We start from the raw sequence: 19,359 nt of genomic DNA, 5'->3' as shown, positions 1-19,359 counted from the left end.
TTAGGACGAAAGCAGTTTGTCTATCTTATTCTCTATGCGATCTAATCGCTCCTGAAAAGTAGCTAGCTCCTGGGCCTGCTTTGTCAGTACGTCAGACTGCTTCGTGTGCCTGTCGTCATGGTTTGCCATCTCAACGTTCACAGTGCCTGCGATGGTTTCTACTTTGCTGTGGATCTGCTTCAGACGATGTTTCATCGTGGCAAGGAGCTGATCAGTCGCAACACTTTCCTGCATGAGGTCACCCTGAAAAGAAAATTCACTATACTATATGACACTGGTTCAAGGAGTTCCACAATCATAGCGTACCAATGCTTAATACTTCCTGTGCTTTAAAGGTCCTGTTAACCTTTGGGAACAGTGATTTATAAAATTTTCAAGATATGACATTTAATGCATATGTGTAGGTCTGTTGTACCACAAAACATCCTATCATATAAAATTTTCGCGATTAAACATAAAATATAAGGAGATATCTGTATTTTTCTCAATAAACCGTAACAGTAGACGATTTAGTCTGGAAACATTTTTTTATTTTTTATTGTTCACATTTTGTATATTTAACAATATTTAACATCGTTTTTACCGATTCAAATTCTTACAGTGGTTGTTTCTATCGATAACTCACATTTTAGAACTATTTTGAAGCACTAATGCTGGGTTTTTGTTTCATGTGCAAGTGGTACATTATACCTTTAATATTGTAATTAAATGTTATGATTATGCAGGCCTACTCCTGACATATCTCAGTTTTGTTGCATATTCAATGTGAATAAAGATTTTAGTGAAAAACATCTACATCATGTTTATTTTCATTGCCAAATGTAACCTGCATGATAATTATTTCAAAGCACTACTACAAAGATGTTTGTCTCTCAACTGAAATTGGTGTTTAACTTTTGATGTCAACACAAAATACTTACCACCGTAATTTTCAGCTGTTAACGCTACAGCCTTCAATAAGCAGGTCATGGAAGGTTGTAATAGCGCCCACTCCCCCTCCCCCCCCCCCCCCCCCCCTCCCCGTCTCTGTTGAGAGAAGGTTGGTGGGGCCTGATGTAGATTGCTTCCTTAACTCCCCTTTCGAAGTACAGAGGTTCCCGGTTTAGAACTGCCACCTTTTCCAGGTCCACGTGATAGCTTGGCGATTCTATGTGGATGTGTTTTGATACTTAAGAGGAGGTGGAGCTGGGCGTCAGTGCTCAGGAAATCTGATCCTAAGTGATCGTTCTGTTTCGCCTATGTGTACTTCCTGACAGGTACGTTGGAGGGTCGTCTATTGGCAAGGAATCCTATACACGGGACAAGGGATATCCTCAGTTTTGTCTCTCACCGCTACTAAGCATTGCCGTAGTGTCCTAAAGGGCTTGAACTTAACCCTTATGCCAAATGTGTTGAAAGTCCTAAGTAAAGCATAAGAAACTCCTTTGACGTAAGGGAGTACGATCTGTCCTCTTGATGGAGTTGTAGAGTCTGTGATGGGTACTGGACTCTTTCTTCTTGGGCTGGCTGATCTTATCGAAGACACATTGAGGACAGCCGCAGTTTGAAAGAGCCTTTTTGATGTGTGCTTTTTCTCCCTACCTGAGGGTCAGAAATGACTGTTTCAGCCCCATGAAACAGTGTATGGATTACTCCTAACTTGTGTCCCAGGGGGTGATTTGACTTGAAGTTGAGATATTGATCTGTGTAGGTTAGTTTGCGGTAAATCCTAATTTTCAAATGTCCATCTGGCTGGTTTGTGGGTCATCGACGTATCGATACCATCATAAGGGGGTGCAGATTGGAAAGCTAGCCGTTCCAACTGTTCCATGTAGAGATTGCACACAACAGGAAAGACTGGTGACCCCATTGTCGCACCATGGATTTGCTGGTAGGTTCCATTGTAGACAAAGTATGCGCACCTGAAACAGACTTCATGAAGTTTGCTTAGTTGTGATGCTGAAAGACGGGTTCTATCTTTGAGTGTTGTGTCCTTATCGAGTGGAGACAGGATAACATCGAGTGCTTTGTCCAATCCAATACAGATGAGTTTCTACTCTACTTTTTGTCTTTCCTCGATTAAAAAAAGATATAAAACAAAGTCAGTTCCACAAACTATGACCGTGGTCAGATTTCACTCAGGTGAGTTGACTGTGAAATAAATTACAATTAAACGTGACAAAGTAGGTCGCATCAAAATCAGACAATGAAAGCCAAAAGTTGACATGATTATCTCACATCGTTGATAGCGTTCGCAATATCTTCAGCATCAATTCGACGTCTCAAGAGACAGTGGGGTAACGCTAGGTTATAAGTTTGCATCTCTCGAGTGGATGAACGGTCCCACTCATGAACGGCAATTTTGGGAGCACTTCTTGCCTTCCTCCTCGCCCACTTGCCAGCTTCTAGACCGTTTATTGCAGCTTCAGATAGCTTGACACCACTTCTAACAGGACCTCTCCATAGCTGGCGATTGTAAACTGGATCTCCCCTGGTGTTGGTATCGATTTCAGATATCTTCATGTAGCGGTACATAGGCCCTACATCCGTGAAACGAATCTGCGGTCTTCCTTTGAAGCGACACCTCTCGCATAGCTCTCAATACATCATATCTTCCGGGACATACTGGTTGCTGAGAAACTAAAACAGGCTGAGAATTCTGCACGCGTGCGGACCTCTGTGTTGATGTCGCTGGGGGTTGTGGCGTGCGCCTGAAACCAAACTACTTTGGAGGCAGGGGTGGTGATATGGCTCAGTCGGTAGCGCTTTTGCCTTCAGATCCAAGGGTACCGGATTCGATTCCCGAGTCTCACTGAGCATTGTTGTGTGGGAGCATCCCGTCCCTTTAGTAATTTAGTCCCGTGTGTGAACTAGCCATCGTTTATGATTCACACACGTGAAAGATCCCACTTTATTCATTCATCGCAAAGAGCAGGGTGCCAACCCGATGAAGTGGTCCTTCTTCCTGCCCAGACAAGAAAACGGGTGAATGATGCCGACCCCTTGTGGTTTGTCCCAGGTGACTAGCAATAGTCAGCAAACGGTATCAACCAGGCACAGTGTGCCGTATGCTTGAATAAAACCGCGCATGTCAGGCAACTTAACGTTCAAAAGATGTCTAAGGAAGCAGAGGTGCAAGGTGTTGACCCTCTTTTCTTTGTCGGTGCATGTTGTACAGAACAAGCAGCCGTACAGTAGGGTGCCGAGGAAGCAGAACTGGATAAAAAAAAAAGAGAGTTTGCGTACTTGGTCAGCTGACTGTTCCATACACGCTTGTTCAGCCTGGCCATGACTTCGGTAGCGTTCTCTATCCTAGTGCTTACCTCAGTGTCAAGACAGATGCAGATGAGGACACTAGGTAGGTGAAGGAGTCTACTTCTTCAAGATGCGTGTCTTGATGAAGATGCCTGGAGAATATTCAGTGTACGTCTTGGGTGAGGACCTTTTTTTCATGCTGAATGTCAGTCCAAAATCCTGAGAGGCATTCATACGACAGACCATCAGCCAGCGTCTACAATACGGCCACTGTGTGCGATGTCTGCACAGCGTCGTCATCGTACAAGAACTTTCGGATATAAACCCCCTAACCTTGGTTTTAGAATGCAGTCGGGCGATCCTGAATAAAAATCCTCTCTCTCTGGCAATGATGTTGATGCCTCATGTGCAGTCTTCGAAACTCTTCGAAGCATGGGAAAGAAAATCCTGAAAAGTATTATGTGCAAGGACGCAGCCCTCCTTCACATTGCTGCTCATAGGAAAAACTCCGCCGTTGTAGCAGACTCTTCTTTGCATGTCCTCGTGAAAGGATGTGACAAATTGGAACATCCTCGGTGTCATCTATTTTTCAAGATGAGACTGAAAGTCGACTTCTGCAACTGACTTTTAGAGTAAAAGACTCCAGTAATGTCCATGAAAGAAATGTTAGATGGCTTTTACTGCTCTCGGCCAACGTCTCCTGCAGCTGACGTAATGAGAAGCTTATGTCCTGTGTAGATCGGCCTGCCAAGAAGCTGCACTGCATTTCCAGATAAAACCTGGAAGCAGCACTATGCAGACGTGCCAGGACGACACGGGCGAAGATTTTGCTACAGTAAATGAAGGGGAAGATGTCTTGGTAGTGGTCGCAGTTTCTTTGCTGTAGTATAATTCCGTTGTTCTCGTAGACAGTCAAGGTGTTGGCATCGCCCACGTCTTTGGGCACAAGGAATTTCTCCCAGGGCGTGTACCCTTTTTGGTATCTAATGCGATGAAGCCTTTTTAATTTTTTTTATTATCTTTTTTTTTTTTAGTCAGCCGATTAAAGCCGGATGTGGCACGAGAACGAAAAAATGCATTTTTCATATTTTTTTTTATCAGCTGGTTAAATCCGGAAGTGGCACCAGAAATTTTGCACCCCCCTCCCCACACACACACACACTTTTAAGGAATTCCTGGATCGGCTACTACTTTGCCGAGTTCTTCAATTGCATTAAGGGCATCTAGCTTCTCCATGACAGACAGATTAGGAAATATATCCAAGTCACAAGACACAAAAAGGACAGAATTCGAAGCAAAGCAAAGACACATCTACAAGTAAATTGACTGCCCATTTCTTACAATTATGTATTATTAGATTTAATTCATACTACCATAAAAAATTCTGTCATTAAATGCGATTTGCACTATTCTATATATATGAAGTTATATTCTATATACAATAATTATATTATATTGGATGGCTATGAATGGGATACCAGGGGATATTGCATGAGTTAGGGCCAATATTGCACGAATCGAAGATGAGTGCAATATTGACCCTAACGAGTGCAATATTCCCTGGTTTTCCATGAATCAAGGCCATCCAATATAATTATTATCATCTATACAATCAAGCAGAGCAAGCATAAACTGCACAAAATTACCCGGCTACTATATACTCGTCTTTGAAGTTGACTCGGCAGTCCCATCCCAGCGCTGAAAAGGGGAAGCCCCTAAAACTGCGTATGAAACAAATAACTAGCAAGATGTTTGCGCGCTTGTGAAAAATGTAACAAAATGACGCGCACTAGTAGCGAGCGTTTGCGCATTCAGCAAGCGCTCACGCAATAAACGAGACAGATAATTCTCGCTATCGCCAATGACGTAAAAAGTACCCGGATGTGGCTTTTTCGTCAAGATTTAGTGCACTTGGTAGCAAGGGCACTTCCGGCGCGGGTCATAATTTGCACAACGCTAGCGTGCGCGTACGTGTACCTTACCTATAGCGCAGCGCCGACCACGGATACTAGTACAGTATGTAGGCCGCTGCTGTACCGCCCGCCATGCGCCACGAGCCAGCGAGTGGCCAAGCCTGTCATACTCGTACACTACATCAGTAGTCCCCGCCGGCGGCCGGCCTTGCATTAGCATGCACCGTAGACAGAAGGATCCGTCTGTCCGGAGGACTCTTTTATATTTTGCCATTAACGCTGTCCTCCGTAGACGGAGGGGATCGGTGAAGCCAGACGCAGTCTCCGCGGAACATTCCCCAACAGACCGATCTTTCGGTCAACATGCACCACTGCACGCAGCGCATAAGCTAATTACATAACACATACCGGTACGGCGTACTGCTTGATCATGCGATCGATGTGCACATCACAGATCAGTCATCTCTGCATACGCTGAAAATATGCTGGAAAATATTCACCCACCTGGATATACAGTATATCGTCATGGAATGCCCATCTTTTTTTTTTAATTAATTGTTCTGTGTCGAAATGTCGCGAACACAATCGGGAACGAACAGTGATCTCGAACTTATCCTGTCTCCGAAGCAATTTCTTCCAAGTAAGTACGTGCAATGTACGTAGGCACTAGGCCTAATACCTAAGTAGTATAATACTACTATCGATTACTACCACTACTAGTAAGTCGCGCGTGCACGTACTGCGCTGTGGAGTCACCCGCAAACTTCACCCACGCGGCCACGTCACGTCTCGCATGCCAGTAAGGGTCCTATTTCTGCAGATTTTTTTCATTTACTCTGGTGCGAACAACACATGGCAGCTTCGCAGCAACAACCAATAGTCGTATTAACAGCAATTTCTTAAGAATGGAGAAATTTCAAATCATATTAAAGCTGTAATTCAAGTCGAGAAAACCGGAAGTACACGTAGAATACAGTCGGTTGTGTGTGTAAATAGCATTAGTCACGTATCACGCGCGTACGAACGGAAGTGACTTTGCTACCGGACTATCCCATAATGCACCGTAAATGACGCTTAAATCAACATCCGGGTACTTTTTACGTCATTGGCGATAGCGAGAATTGAATATCGTGTGATCTTGAACGGCAAGTAACAACGGTAGCCTATGGGGAATTAATACGTTGGTCTATGCGATTCGTTCAATAAGCTCTGATATTGAACGGTAAAAATTGAGCGGACTACAATACGCGTTTTTAATGCGCCGCTAAAACGTCCTATATAGATGATAATGAACTATCTACATTATTTATTATGTAATTTGTTTTGAATTTCATTGATGTTTTGTTTGTCATAATTATATCACACTTACAGCCGCGAACAAGACCAAAGGCCGACAGCTTGGAAATAGATAATGGGGTAGGCAAGCTACGTCACTGGATGCATTCTTCTTCATTCATACACGTACACACACACACAAACACACATACACACACAATTTACGTGTATATATGTACCTGTAAATATATATATATATATGTATATATATATATATATATATATATACACAATGTACGCGTGTGTGTGTATCTATATATATATATATATATATATATATATATATATACATGTATAGGCCTATATACATATACAAATAAACTAGGATTTTCAGTGGGGAAATCAACTAGTATAATTTTGTTTTCTATTTTTCTACCTGGTGGTTCTCGTTGCAGATTCTACAAGCCTCACGCAATACATTCTCGGTACCGGTGAAGTCGCGATACTGCTTGCGCATCCACGTCAGGACTCTGTTCCCTGATGGGTTCACGTTGAAACGTTTGCACCGGATGACGGCCGACCGCCAAATACAGATCGGAAGAGCCTGCTGCACTTTCATTACCATTTCCACCTGTTGGCGAAACCATTAATATTAAACTGCAGAAGTTCTGCTTTTTATATTCTTGATTCACAGTGACCCCCCCCCCCTCCCGACATACACACACATACACATACACACAAACCTGTAGTTACACGAAGTTACATGTGACGTACCCTGCATTACAAAAACCACCGTAAGGTCGGAAGACATGGATTTCTAGTTATGGGTAGATTCTAAAAGAGCAGAATCTCAGCTTGAAAATGATGTAGACATATGATGGTCAATACAGAGGGACTTCCCTGACCCATCTAATTAATGGAAAAAGTACACAGTCTGGAAAAGTGTCTACTGAAAAAAAAAAACAGGCTTTACCGTAGAGAGTCAATCTCACCGTGTTTTATCGTGCTATAGTGCAAAAGTTATCAGAATTAAAAGTTAATGTGTAAGGAGTTTTGAAGAAATGAAATGGGGCCAATACCAAATGAAATATTTTATTCTTTAAAAAAAAAATGTTGAAGAAAGGAGGTAAAAACACACTTTCCGTTCGTTTCTTTATCCGAAAATGTAAACAATGAAGATTTTGTCTTTGAGAAAATATACAAAAAAAAACCTAAAGATTGACTGGTCTAAATGTGACTGGTGCGCAGTCACATATAATATTGTGTTGCACTCATTGGTGTGTGTGAATGCTCGTACAAAAGTACGTAGTATACATGTCATATACAAATGCGAAGGTTTGTACGACGAGGATTCATTCTCTTCGTCTCATTTTAATGTCGATAGCTTCGAAGCATTCCTGATCGCGTAGATCTTCGGTTCATCTGAAGTGTATCCGGGCAATTACCCACAGAGGGCAATCCCCCCCCCCCCCCCCCCCGGCTAAATACTGGTTAGTGGTAAGATTAGAGTAAAGATTAGGGCTAGGGTTAGGGTTAGGAGTTTGGGTTAGGGTTAGGATTAGGTTCAGGATTAGGATTAGGATTGGGGCCATGGGAAGGGTCCGGGATAATTGCCCAGGGGGTAATTGCCCTAGACCCGCCGAAGATAAGCCACAGCTGATGAGGCGTTTGTTTTTCACTATTCCCTTATGAGTCACGAAGGTCGTGATGTCTTGAGATTCCTCATCCAATAAGCCAGTCCACAGTTCCAATCTGAGCATGTGCAGTTAAAGGTCATTGCAGACCAACTTTTAAAATGGATTTGCAACTGAGGTATTCAAAACCTAGATAGGGCTTCATGACAATTGCATTATAAATGAAACAGGTGCAGATTGGTATTTACAGGTGAATGTGCATTTCTTTTCAGCAACATTAACAAAAAGCATTCATGCAGCATTGATTTGTAAATTACCATTTCCTGCATGGCTGTTTTCAACTGCTCTTCTTGAAGACTATTATATCCATGTATTGCAATGTCTGTTTTTTTTTTTGGAGAGGTCATTGCAGACTAGTGTTAACTGTGAACTGGCTTATTCGACCTGGTGGCATCCCCATTTGAGGGTGAGCTTACTGAAGAATACTGCTCCGTTGAGAACTTCTAGCGTCTCTTCTACAGGGTAAGGAAAAAAAAAGTTTACCCTCGGAAAATGACCCTTTATCAACAAAATAAAAAAAATAAAACACCCATGTACGAACGATTTTTATCATGGATGGTTTGAAAGAGTGTTTAATCTCGAATCGCTTGGTATCATTTCTGTGTAGAATGTCTTAACGCTTCGATGAATAGGAGGCATTGTTTGCGAGAGTGCAAAAAGTTGACACGCAAATACACCTACACACACACAGACTTGCACTGAAAGAACACACATATAATAACGGTCACAGTCCCACAAATGTCCCGTTGGATATAGAAAATGGAATCTAAATGAAATCAGAATGCTTTGATAGGCGTTTGGTGCATTGACATCACAAAATAATATTTTTCCCAAAGGACCCAATGAAACGGTATCTTATAATGTCTATATGTGATGTGAGTGAATATGTGTTTGTGTAGTATGTGTCCCTTGTATTACTGTTTGTGTGTATGTGTGCAAATGTGTGTGGGTTCCCTGAATGTATATGTGTGTGTGTGCGACTTTGCTTCTGAAAAAATCGTATACGATGCATCTCAATAATTATATAGGGTTCTTAATTCAATTCTTTCTCCCACTTTGATACGTTTGCGCAAGACGATTTTTTGCACTCTCGCAAACAATGCCTCCTATTCATCTAAGCATGTACTTAATGATACCAAATGATTCGGAATAAAACACTCTTTCAAAACCTGTATGATTATCGTTCGTTTATTGCTGGTTTTTAGGATGATGGGCCATTTTCTGAGTATAAACTTTTTTTTTACTTGCCATGTAGATTTGGGATGGGGAGCCCCTCTCTTTTAACGACACCTGCAGCATCTTTGTGGTACACGTGTCCATAAACCTCCTCGTCGATTTTGTCCATACAGGCAGTGATTGTACTGGATGAGCTCATATGAAAACGAATGGGACATCCGTATGTTGCGCCATGGTTGTTTCATGAATGCAATTCGAGCATAATCCTTTTTTCCATATGACATTGTATGATGGTAATATCATAGTGTGCCCGTAAGCCCTGCAGCTCAAGTTTGAAATCAACAACCAGACTATCTCAGTTATCAGCGACGAGCAAAAAAAGAGAGGGGAGTGAGTAGGCTACATACCTGCATCTTAAGGTGATACAACTTGGCCCTCTCCTGGATGGCATGAACATCACCAACAGCCAGACCGACCTGAAAAAAGAAAAACCATATATCTAAAACAAAGTAGTGCTATAATGATAGGCCCAAATCTTCTGTTATCGTTATGTCATTTGTCTTAGAAACCTTCTCCGTGAGCATGCCATGGGAGAGGACTCCAATTTAGAACCAGGCTGGTTTTGTTCAAATCGTTATAAAACTAACAAATCCTACTTCCGTCCATCTGTCTGTATGTCTTTCTGTCTTCCTTATCTTTATCTAATTTATCTTAAAATCTATACGTACTTTTCAAAGGTATAGAGTATTACATATCGTGGAACAGTGGATAAAGCTCATGAGCCTTAGATATGAGATTAGCGGTTTGATACCTGCTTGGGGCATACATCTTGGACAAGACGTTTCACCCATGATTGTGTATAGTGACTATCATTCAACGTCGGGTGGTAGTAAGTACACGTACAAGATCCTTTGGAAAAATTATTGTCACTGAAGGGACTAAATCTGACATTAAAAACGTTATGCAATAATACCACAGGTTTTCCTGGCCAATTTCGCACTTTTGTCAGTCTATATGACATAGAGGATTCATTCAAAATAGCAAAAATCCTCGTTATCGCAAATTCTGTCTTTCAAAATTGCAACTTATATACGTTCAATTTATCATTTCGATCAGTGAAATCTGCACACGCCTTTCGAATTCGAAAAAAGATGGTTTTCAGATTGGCACGTGCTCTATATTCATTAAAATTCGCCAGCATTGTCATGGATGATAATTGAATTTCAGTTATTCAATTTCAAGGATGGATACTGAGTAATCGAATTCCGAACATATTCAGTCAGATTCACGTCATGGTATTTCTGCTTTGTGCATTTAAATGTAACTTTTTGTTTCATCCTCTCACTCAAAAGTATATCTTTGACTAAAGAATAACTCGGGTTTGTTGTTCTGTAACACCCCTTTTCTTCCATACATGTCGTAAGGCCAACATGAATCAGTACCACAGATTCACTTAATCTTCTTACATATTCAATCTTCTTACATATGTTGTGTTATCTTACGTGGCAGCACACGTTATAGATAAAGGCTTATATCTCAAGAAGACACATTGAAAGAACTGTTGCCAAATTTTATAAGAATAAAGACTAAATACGAAAATATGATATGTTATGATGCTTACAAAACAATACATATGATGAAAGAAAATGAAAAAAGAAAGAAAATGAGTATAAACATGTCTGGTAAAATGACTGCAGTACATGATAAATTGGATGCCTAAAAATTGATTGGAATGAATGAGCGAAATATACGTGGTCACATGACTATATCATTCTAAATTGAACAAACGATTCACGAAATTGTGCTTGTCTGAAAAGTGTTGATTGAAATGAGGTTAAATGTAATCCGAATGCTCCAAAATGAATTTGAAAGAAGAGATCATAAAATTGGAAACCGAACATGTCATCAAGGCTCTATTTTGCTAAATTTAATACAGCAATATGGAATTGGACTGAAAGAGGCGCGAAATTGGCCGTGAAAACCTACTCCTACAATATATAATATTGTATATATAATGATGTATATTATATATATGATATATATATATATATATATATATATATATATATATATGTGTGTGTGTGTGTGTGTGTATGTATATATATTTGTTTGTTCGTTCGTTTCATACAATCTTTGTTTTTTTTTTCAAACTGACCAGAAGATTCATGATGAGGATTGACATGACAATGAGGAAGAGTGTAAAAATGACGTAGGTAAGTTTCTGGTAGAAGACTGAAGACAAGAAGTAGTCTTTCTCGCCATCCGCCAGCGTGTTTTCCGTGTTCAGGTAGTTCTGACTGTGGAAGACCTTCCAGAAATTCAGATTGCCGATCATCATTACGAAAGTCGTTGCGAAAGAATATCCGAATCGGTTGAATGATTCCTACAGTGTGAGGAAAAGTGTAATTTGTGTGTATTAAATTATGTTCTGTGCAGAGGACGAGGGTAGGAGTACGGTGTACGGACGTCGTGGAAAAGACAGTGTAATGAGCTCAACGAAAAGTAAAACGTGAGACCATCCGCATGTGACAATTTAATGCTACGTTTACAACATGTTCCCGGCGGTCATGGCGGCCCCGTTTACCTGAAACGTAGTGCGCAGTGGGTACATTCTCCTGTCCCCCCCCCCCCCCCCCTTCGTATTCTAGTCTTGTTTGTTCCAGTCCTCGCTCCAGCGAACATAGGTGTCAGACGCTGTGCTCATGGCGTCTGGTAAGGATAAACTACACAATCTTTCACCGTCGCGTCCCACTACGGACCGCCTCCAAGTTTTGTTATGGCATTTTACGTGCCGTCGAGTTATTACGGCTTGAAAGGTTTGTCAGTAGTATCGGGACTGCCGTGGCAAATTTCTTCACAGTTTAAAAATCTGACACGGCATCCACTACAATCACGGCCTGTCACGTTTGCCCGTCCCGTCCCAACGCAAGGTCTCAAGTCCATCCCGTTCTGTCCAAGGTGGCCTGAAACGTGAATGCCTTGGCCGCCGGGAACATGGTGTAAACGCAGCATTAGCGAGCGTGGCATTCGACGCCACGCTTCCTTTTAAATAATATTTCATGTACGTAGAAAAACCAGAATATCAAATAAATGCCATTACAGTCACAAAGCCATGTAAGTAAATTCTTCAAGTGAAACTAAAATCGTGTATTACTGGGAAGATATTCGCCTTAAAGTGATGTCATTGATTTGGTTTCAACTACAGCTAATAAGCTTTCTATTCAAGAAATATCCTCAACTATCATTATTGATGAGAAAGCAAACGGATATTTGTGGCTTTAAATTCAGTCTGGGATTTCAGGTTTTATTATCTTCCTGGAGAGCTCATCCATTGTGTCCTTTTTACCAAGCATGTCGCTATTGTGATTTCTTTTTCCAGAAAAGTCTCCGTTTATCGTTCATTAGTATACTTTGTGACACATGTCTGCTGAAATCTTTCACTGCAATCACCAAAGTAATCATTTGAAACAAATGATAATTTATAGCTATACACTGTCTGATTGTGGATATCTAAAAAGCTGTAGAGTCCAAGTCTGATTTTTTTCTTCCCATTTCAGTGCAAGTCTTGCGCCATGTATCTTGGCAATCGTTCTCATTGTTAGTGTACCTGATTCATTAGAAGGGTGTAAAAGGCAAGGGCGAAGGCCATGATGAATAAAAACAGCACCGGGACGAACAACATGAAAGTGCGAAGAATGTCTGAAAAGGACGAGCATAATATAGTCTGCCATTAGCAATTCTAAAACTTGATGTTACATTATCATATTGATTATGATATACAAAGAACAAAAATATACGCCAGTCTGAGGCACACATTCTTTAGGAAATGTTCCTCTGGTTGTTCATTTCTCATCATTCGGATTCGACATTTAAAGCCGGGATCTTGAAAAAAAAAGAATACTGATTGTATGTACCTCATAAAGCTCTTCATATGTACTTCATTACATTATATCGTATGAAAGTTCCGTAAGTACGTGTGATTTACTATTTGCAGATGAAACAAAAACCAAGCATTATAGTGCTTTAAAAAGTTCCAAAATGTGAGTTTGGGATATAAACAAACACTGTGAAAATTGAATCCGTACAGTCAATGTTTATCATTGTTAAATACACAAAATGTGAACAATGTTTATAGTAAAAGTGTTGACAGACTAAAACACTGATCTGCAGTTATGGTTTAAAATGTTTATTGTATCATAAATTTAAGCATACATAAAACGCATTTACATATTCACAAGCATGAATACATAGGAAAAATATACACATTCATGCATGATGTATGTAAAGCTTTATATTTTTCATACATATGAAATCCCTCTTTAGCCACGGCCGACAGTGGCAAAAATCAATGATAGGGTCTAACGGCGGAGATGTCGCACTCATAGGCCTAATACCACCCCACAATCACGAGGGCGAGAACGCCGTCATGCCTCGCCGATTATGACCAAATAATTGGGACCATTGTTTTTAAAGTATGGTGAACGAGAAAAACAGGACGATATTCATAAACAAGGTGATTTACATATTTCTGGAAAGCTTAAGTCTCTAGAAATATGAATTATTAATTTTCAGAAGGTGAAAACGTCTCTAAACGATGGAGAGATGGTGTTTTGAGACCCTTTTTAGACCTCCTGAACCCGATCTGACGGCGAAATTTTGGTGACCCAAATTATGACGTCACGAAATGAACGAATCAGCACTGCGCTGATGCTCTGTGCTACGCGGCGCCGTGGTTCAAGGCGTGAATTCCGCATGATGACCGGAGTGCAGCGAGGTGTCTTGTTCACACAATCAGGCACAAGTGAGTAATTATTTCACTTATTGAATCCATCTTCCGTAGATTTACCATTAAGCATACAGATGACAACCTTTCACACTTCTACTTGCGCTGTCGCGCCTCAGTCTCGACTCTCAATACGGCTCGTAGTAGGCCTACGCACTCTAACTTGGAACCAGAAATCTGACCTCCGTAGAGTCAAGTACGTACTTGTAATCATGTAGGCCTAAGTTAGATGATCTTAGATCAAACATCAACGGTTAGACGTGCAAGGTTTTACTTTATTTCCTAATATACGAACTTATATTATGAATTCTTACATCTAGATTTGTGTAGGTGTGCATGCTACTGACGGTAGCTATTTATCTGGAGTGAAATCAAGCAGGGCGGTGACCGCCACCGGTAAAGAAATTACTGTTGGTTGCCCTTCTATTAGTAGGTCTAACTCTTATACTATATAGGCCTAACGTAACAGGCAGAGTACAATAAATGCTAAATACAATGAATGTTGCCCTATCCGCTTTAATAGAAATGAAGTAACCATAGAACGCTAACATATTAGGATAATGCCGCAAAAAGTTGTAGGCCTGCTTGAAAAGTGAGGTTGGCAATTTCGAGTAATTTAATCAAGCATACGAAACTGTACTCACCAGTTCCCTTGTAGGTTGTACTTGCCGGTAAAGTGATAGCATGCTAAATCGTCTTTGGTTTTGTTTTGTTTTCGTTTGTATACAGAGATCCTGAACACAACTTGATTTCTGATGCATTCTAGGGGCAGCTAGCTACTATTAGAAGTAACCGTTAGACATTTTCAAGAAGCATATAGACCCTAGTAGAACCTCTAACGTTTCTAGTAGGGAATACAGTACTACTACTACTACTAGTAGTCTAGTAGCAGGATGCTGACGCCTCGCGACGTGTGTCATGCCGCTAGCTAGCTAGGCCCATCAAGAAAGTCAAACCTAGCATCAGTCGGACAATACAAGCGCATAGCCCTTATGCTGAACACGGTCTGGTTTGTTCCCTATGGTGCGCCGAAGTATAACGTCCGGTACTATAAAAACAATATGTATTTTACTCTTATGTCAAAATCAAGGACATCAGCAACATTATATGAAGCCTTCGGGCTTTTTAAAGAAAATATTAGCGGGGAAATGATGTTGTAACAGAAACAGACACGGTTAGTTTTGGCGCACCATAACAAAACACAACAACACAGTGGGCTCTACCTCGCTTCTTCTACCACCAAGACTTTGCCACTGTCACTATCTGTGTCATTGTCACTGCCATTACGCAATTCACACTCGATGTCAAACTCAAAGTCTTTCCGTACAATATAAGGTAAAAATTAGACGTTTTAATGTTTCAGCCGAAAAAGCAGATGCGACTATTGAAGACAGGCCAGATATTGCATCCGCTCACCAAGAAATACGTGCTTTATGAATGGCGGCCTCGATGTCCCGCTATTAAATCACTAGTTAAGGGATTTGTTCATTTCGTGACGTCATATCTTAGGCCTCGAAAAAGACGGCTGTTCCGGAGCAAAAATCGGTGAAGTAAATCAGTCAGTTTTAACTCGCGATTTGTCAATGGTGCGAGTATCTTTTAATAAGTCACAATAAATATCTGTTTCAGGAGACATTTCCCTCTACTTTGACACCTTCTTTTGTATGATTTTCTTGATTTTAATGTCTCGTTCACCATACTTTAGATGAGTTTGCCTTTCCCACCTAGGAACATGATCACGTAGATTCCGAATGGATAGAACCGCCGTATGAAGAGAATTAGGTTTATCCAAGCAAGGAACACGGCAACCGTCCCACACTGCCATTGCCATTCCTGCAAGTTTGAAAAAGAGGAACGAAGAAAAAAAAAAAGGATAATTTTACAGGTACAGAATTTCTCCAAGTGGGAGCATTATTTTTCACAAAAGAAGCGACACATAACGCCATGGTTTATTATGACCGCCAAGCAGAGTTGCTAAAAAGTGAACATGCTTTCAACGCGTGGCGTTTGTTTGTTTGTTTGTTTTTTCACCCTATTTGCCGTGATCTGGCAAAACAACATACATGTATATCGTTCATATCGTATATCGTATATCGATATTCACGTTTAAAGTTTAAACGCCTGCCGTTTTACATAGACTGATTTACGGGCCATTCTCAGATTAAGTGTTCAATTCCATGTGAGTAAAACCGAAAAATCAACCACAAAGTAATACATTCAAAGATGTGTTTTCGGAAACTTCAAAACCGTCAAATACGAAACAAAAAGTGGAACATTCTAAATGATGGCCATTCATTGAGTAAAAATGAATTGAAATAGAGCATCATATATGATTTTTGATCACCAATCAGATACGTTACCGCAAAAATTTACATGTTGTAATGGACTCCTAACTCTGAATTAAATTTATTGTTTTGATCCAATTTCTGTTCAGGAAAAGACATCTGTCCCCCCTAAAGATATTGGGATTTTTCAAGAGGTAAAGATGTTGTCATCCCTTGCTAATTGGTAGAAATTATTTCCGTGTGGTAGGTTGAAATATGCTTTTTGCTGAAATGAAATATAACCTTAAGATTCACTTTGTATTTTTTGCAAATTTCGCTTACAAATAAGTTTCGAATCCCACAAATCATGCAAAGGGAACGATCCGATCTGGAATTTCCACAGGAAACAAATATGAATTGCTTTCCCGGGGAAATAACTATTGAAAAACATCGAATCACCTTTGGTAACGTATCTGGTAAGATATAAGTAATAATTTTAGTTGTGTATGAATTAATAAATATCACCTGTTTAATTATTTACCTCATGAATTGATGTAAAAATGAATAATGTAAGCCCAAATTAACCATTTTAAACATTGTACGTAATATTTAAACTATGAAATGTAGTGGAAAAGAGCCCTAAATGTGAAAGCTGAGTTCTTCATTCACAGAATATTCTCATCTTACGTCTGAATGTATTTATCCATCTGACTATAAATATTCATTAAGTTTTGATGGATAATGCAAACAAGGTTTAAAATATATATTTTTGCAGGCACTTAGAAGGAAGTAGGTACAGTCTCTATGAACTCGATGTGCTAAACAGTTGTTTGACCTATGGTAACGTATTTGGCTCATTCCTTTTAATGAAAATGAATAAATAATTGTTCAACTTATCAATGAATCTTGAGTAGTTCTTCATATGTTGAAAAACACTAGAATAAATATGCAACAGAACACTGGAACTTTTCTCGGAAGCGTTTCATAAACTACTTTTTACTCTTTCAAAGTTTGGTAACGTATCTGGCGTACCGTAAATGAATCTGTCGGTGAAGTTACAGAGCAATATCTACTGAATATTCTTCATTTGAACATAACTTTAATTTTTTATGGAAGCGTCATTCTATGCAGAATTATTTTATAAACACTTTGTTTTACATAACATTATTTGTCACCGTGGGTGCCCTGAATTATACGTAACGTATCTGCTAAATCTGAAAAGCAAAAAACTGATATGCTGAATCTTAGCTTCGTCTTGTAAAATAAACGTTCAAAGTTGTTGCATAGAATATGAAAGTGGCTGGGTTTTATAGAATAGAACTTTGGAGTTTATGAGCACACAACGATTTGTTTGTAAAACCATTTACAATTTCTTTTCAACATTTTGATTATGTGGTAACGTATCTGTCGGAAAACTTGGCATTAAGTTGTGAGACACTGACGCACAAAGAAAAATCATGTGGAAGTGTTGCTCTTTTTCACCTCTCTGTCCTTTTTGGTGTAAGAATATAATCCTGAGGTCCAACAAAACGAAGCATGTAATGTGTAGGGATGAATTTTGACCAGATTTGATCCCCAGAAAGCACAAGACCAATGAGCAAAATTCGGTCACGTATCTGGGGTAACGTATCTGTGGTAACGTATATGGTCGATCATATTATTATGAGAGCGATATCTACCAAATATTTCTCACTTGTACTAAACTTTAATGTTGAATCGATGCGTCATTCCGAGGAGTAATGTATAATATACAATTTGTTTGATATTGCAATATCTGTCGCCGTGGGTGGCGTGAAAAGTATGTAACGTATCTGTCCAAATAAAAGTGTAGAAAACCGATATTTCAAACATTGTACCGTATTCTCAATAAAGAGCTGTTGCACAAAAAATCTAAGTACTTGCAGTGTATGAAGTATATCCTCAGGGTTTCATATACACAGGGTCATTGCATAGTCTTGTTATTTTCGCAATGCTGTAACACTAAAGAAACTGGTAACGTATCTGGCGGTGAATTTGGCGACAGGTTTCAAAAGGCTATAAAAAAAGAAGTCAATAAAAGTTTTGGAACTTTTTGAGTATTGTGATTAGCACATATGATATGCTCATCGTCCATGAAAATAATATTTGGAAAGTATGTTTGTGGACGGAGAGGAGCAATAAAACATAATTCTGAAATAGCCGGCGACACTGCGTTTTGGGGGTCTTAACGAAGTTTAACAGCAAAATTTTATACAAAAAGGCAGACAACCGCATTTGATCGTGTTTATTTTTAACAAATAAAGTCCTCGTGATATATTATAAACATTTAAATAGTATCTAATAGGTTTCAGGGAACCGCAAACTGTCATGGAATGTCGGCGACACCAAAATTCCGTATTTGAACGCTTTTACTGAGAATGGGCCTTACATAACTTGGAATCGTGTTCTAATAGCAAAAAGAGAACATATGTTGTCTTATCTGTTATAAACTCAAATACATTTTCATTGCCACATATTAAGAGAAATTTTAGAGGGTTTTTTTTCTTCTTTTTTTCAATTTACGTAGTTCTGCCAGATTAATGCTGGCATAGATCCTGCGGAACTACGTAACTGAGCCCTGTTTTATGAAGAGTTAAAATTGATTATTAACAGTAGTCGATTTCAACTTTAAAAGTTTACGGCAACCTGTATGGTAGGGAAATTTAAAATCGATTTTATCTTTTGATAAAACGGGGCCATCACTCCCGTTTGATTACGCGTGCGTTGGCCAAACAAACAATGTATAGTCCAAAGAGGTTCTATCCCTAAGAACTTCTTTGGTATAATCTTCCTGCTGGTGCGCGTGCGTCCGGTTACATGATGCTTCGCTTCGCATAGTTACGCATAGTTATGCATATTGATTGCACTGATACTGACAGAATAGGGTTTTACGTGCAGGTGCGGCAGTTTTAGACGGGAAATTGGAAAGGATAAATGGGAAGGATAAATGGTGTTGTTTCTTACAAAGATTCTTGGAATCTGAGAGGTTTGCAACTGTGTGT

General features: G+C 39.8%; 1 protein-coding gene across 1 annotated transcript in view; it reads right to left on the bottom strand.

Annotated features, from left to right (window-relative positions):
• LOC139726887 (transient receptor potential cation channel subfamily A member 1-like) overlaps positions 1–19,359 on the bottom strand; it is a 65,976-nt gene continuing 46,617 nt past the window's right edge. The window contains exons 17-22 of the mRNA XM_071637881.1: positions 15,800–15,908; positions 12,900–12,991; positions 11,448–11,675; positions 9,700–9,768; positions 6,859–7,053; positions 1–243 (exon numbers count right to left, since the gene is read on the bottom strand). Of these exons, the coding sequence (XP_071493982.1) occupies positions 1–243; positions 6,859–7,053; positions 9,700–9,768; positions 11,448–11,675; positions 12,900–12,991; positions 15,800–15,908 (936 nt within the window). The remainder of the gene's footprint in view (positions 244–6,858; positions 7,054–9,699; positions 9,769–11,447; positions 11,676–12,899; positions 12,992–15,799; positions 15,909–19,359) is intronic.

This window comes from Diadema antillarum, unplaced genomic scaffold, assembly GCF_040938485.1.
Source record: "Diadema antillarum isolate AM-2024a unplaced genomic scaffold, OU_Dant_1.0 seq00000103_RagTag, whole genome shotgun sequence".
Lineage (NCBI taxonomy): Eukaryota > Metazoa > Echinodermata > Echinoidea > Diadematoida > Diadematidae > Diadema > Diadema antillarum.
This window is presented reverse-complemented; position numbering and strand designations above follow the sequence as displayed.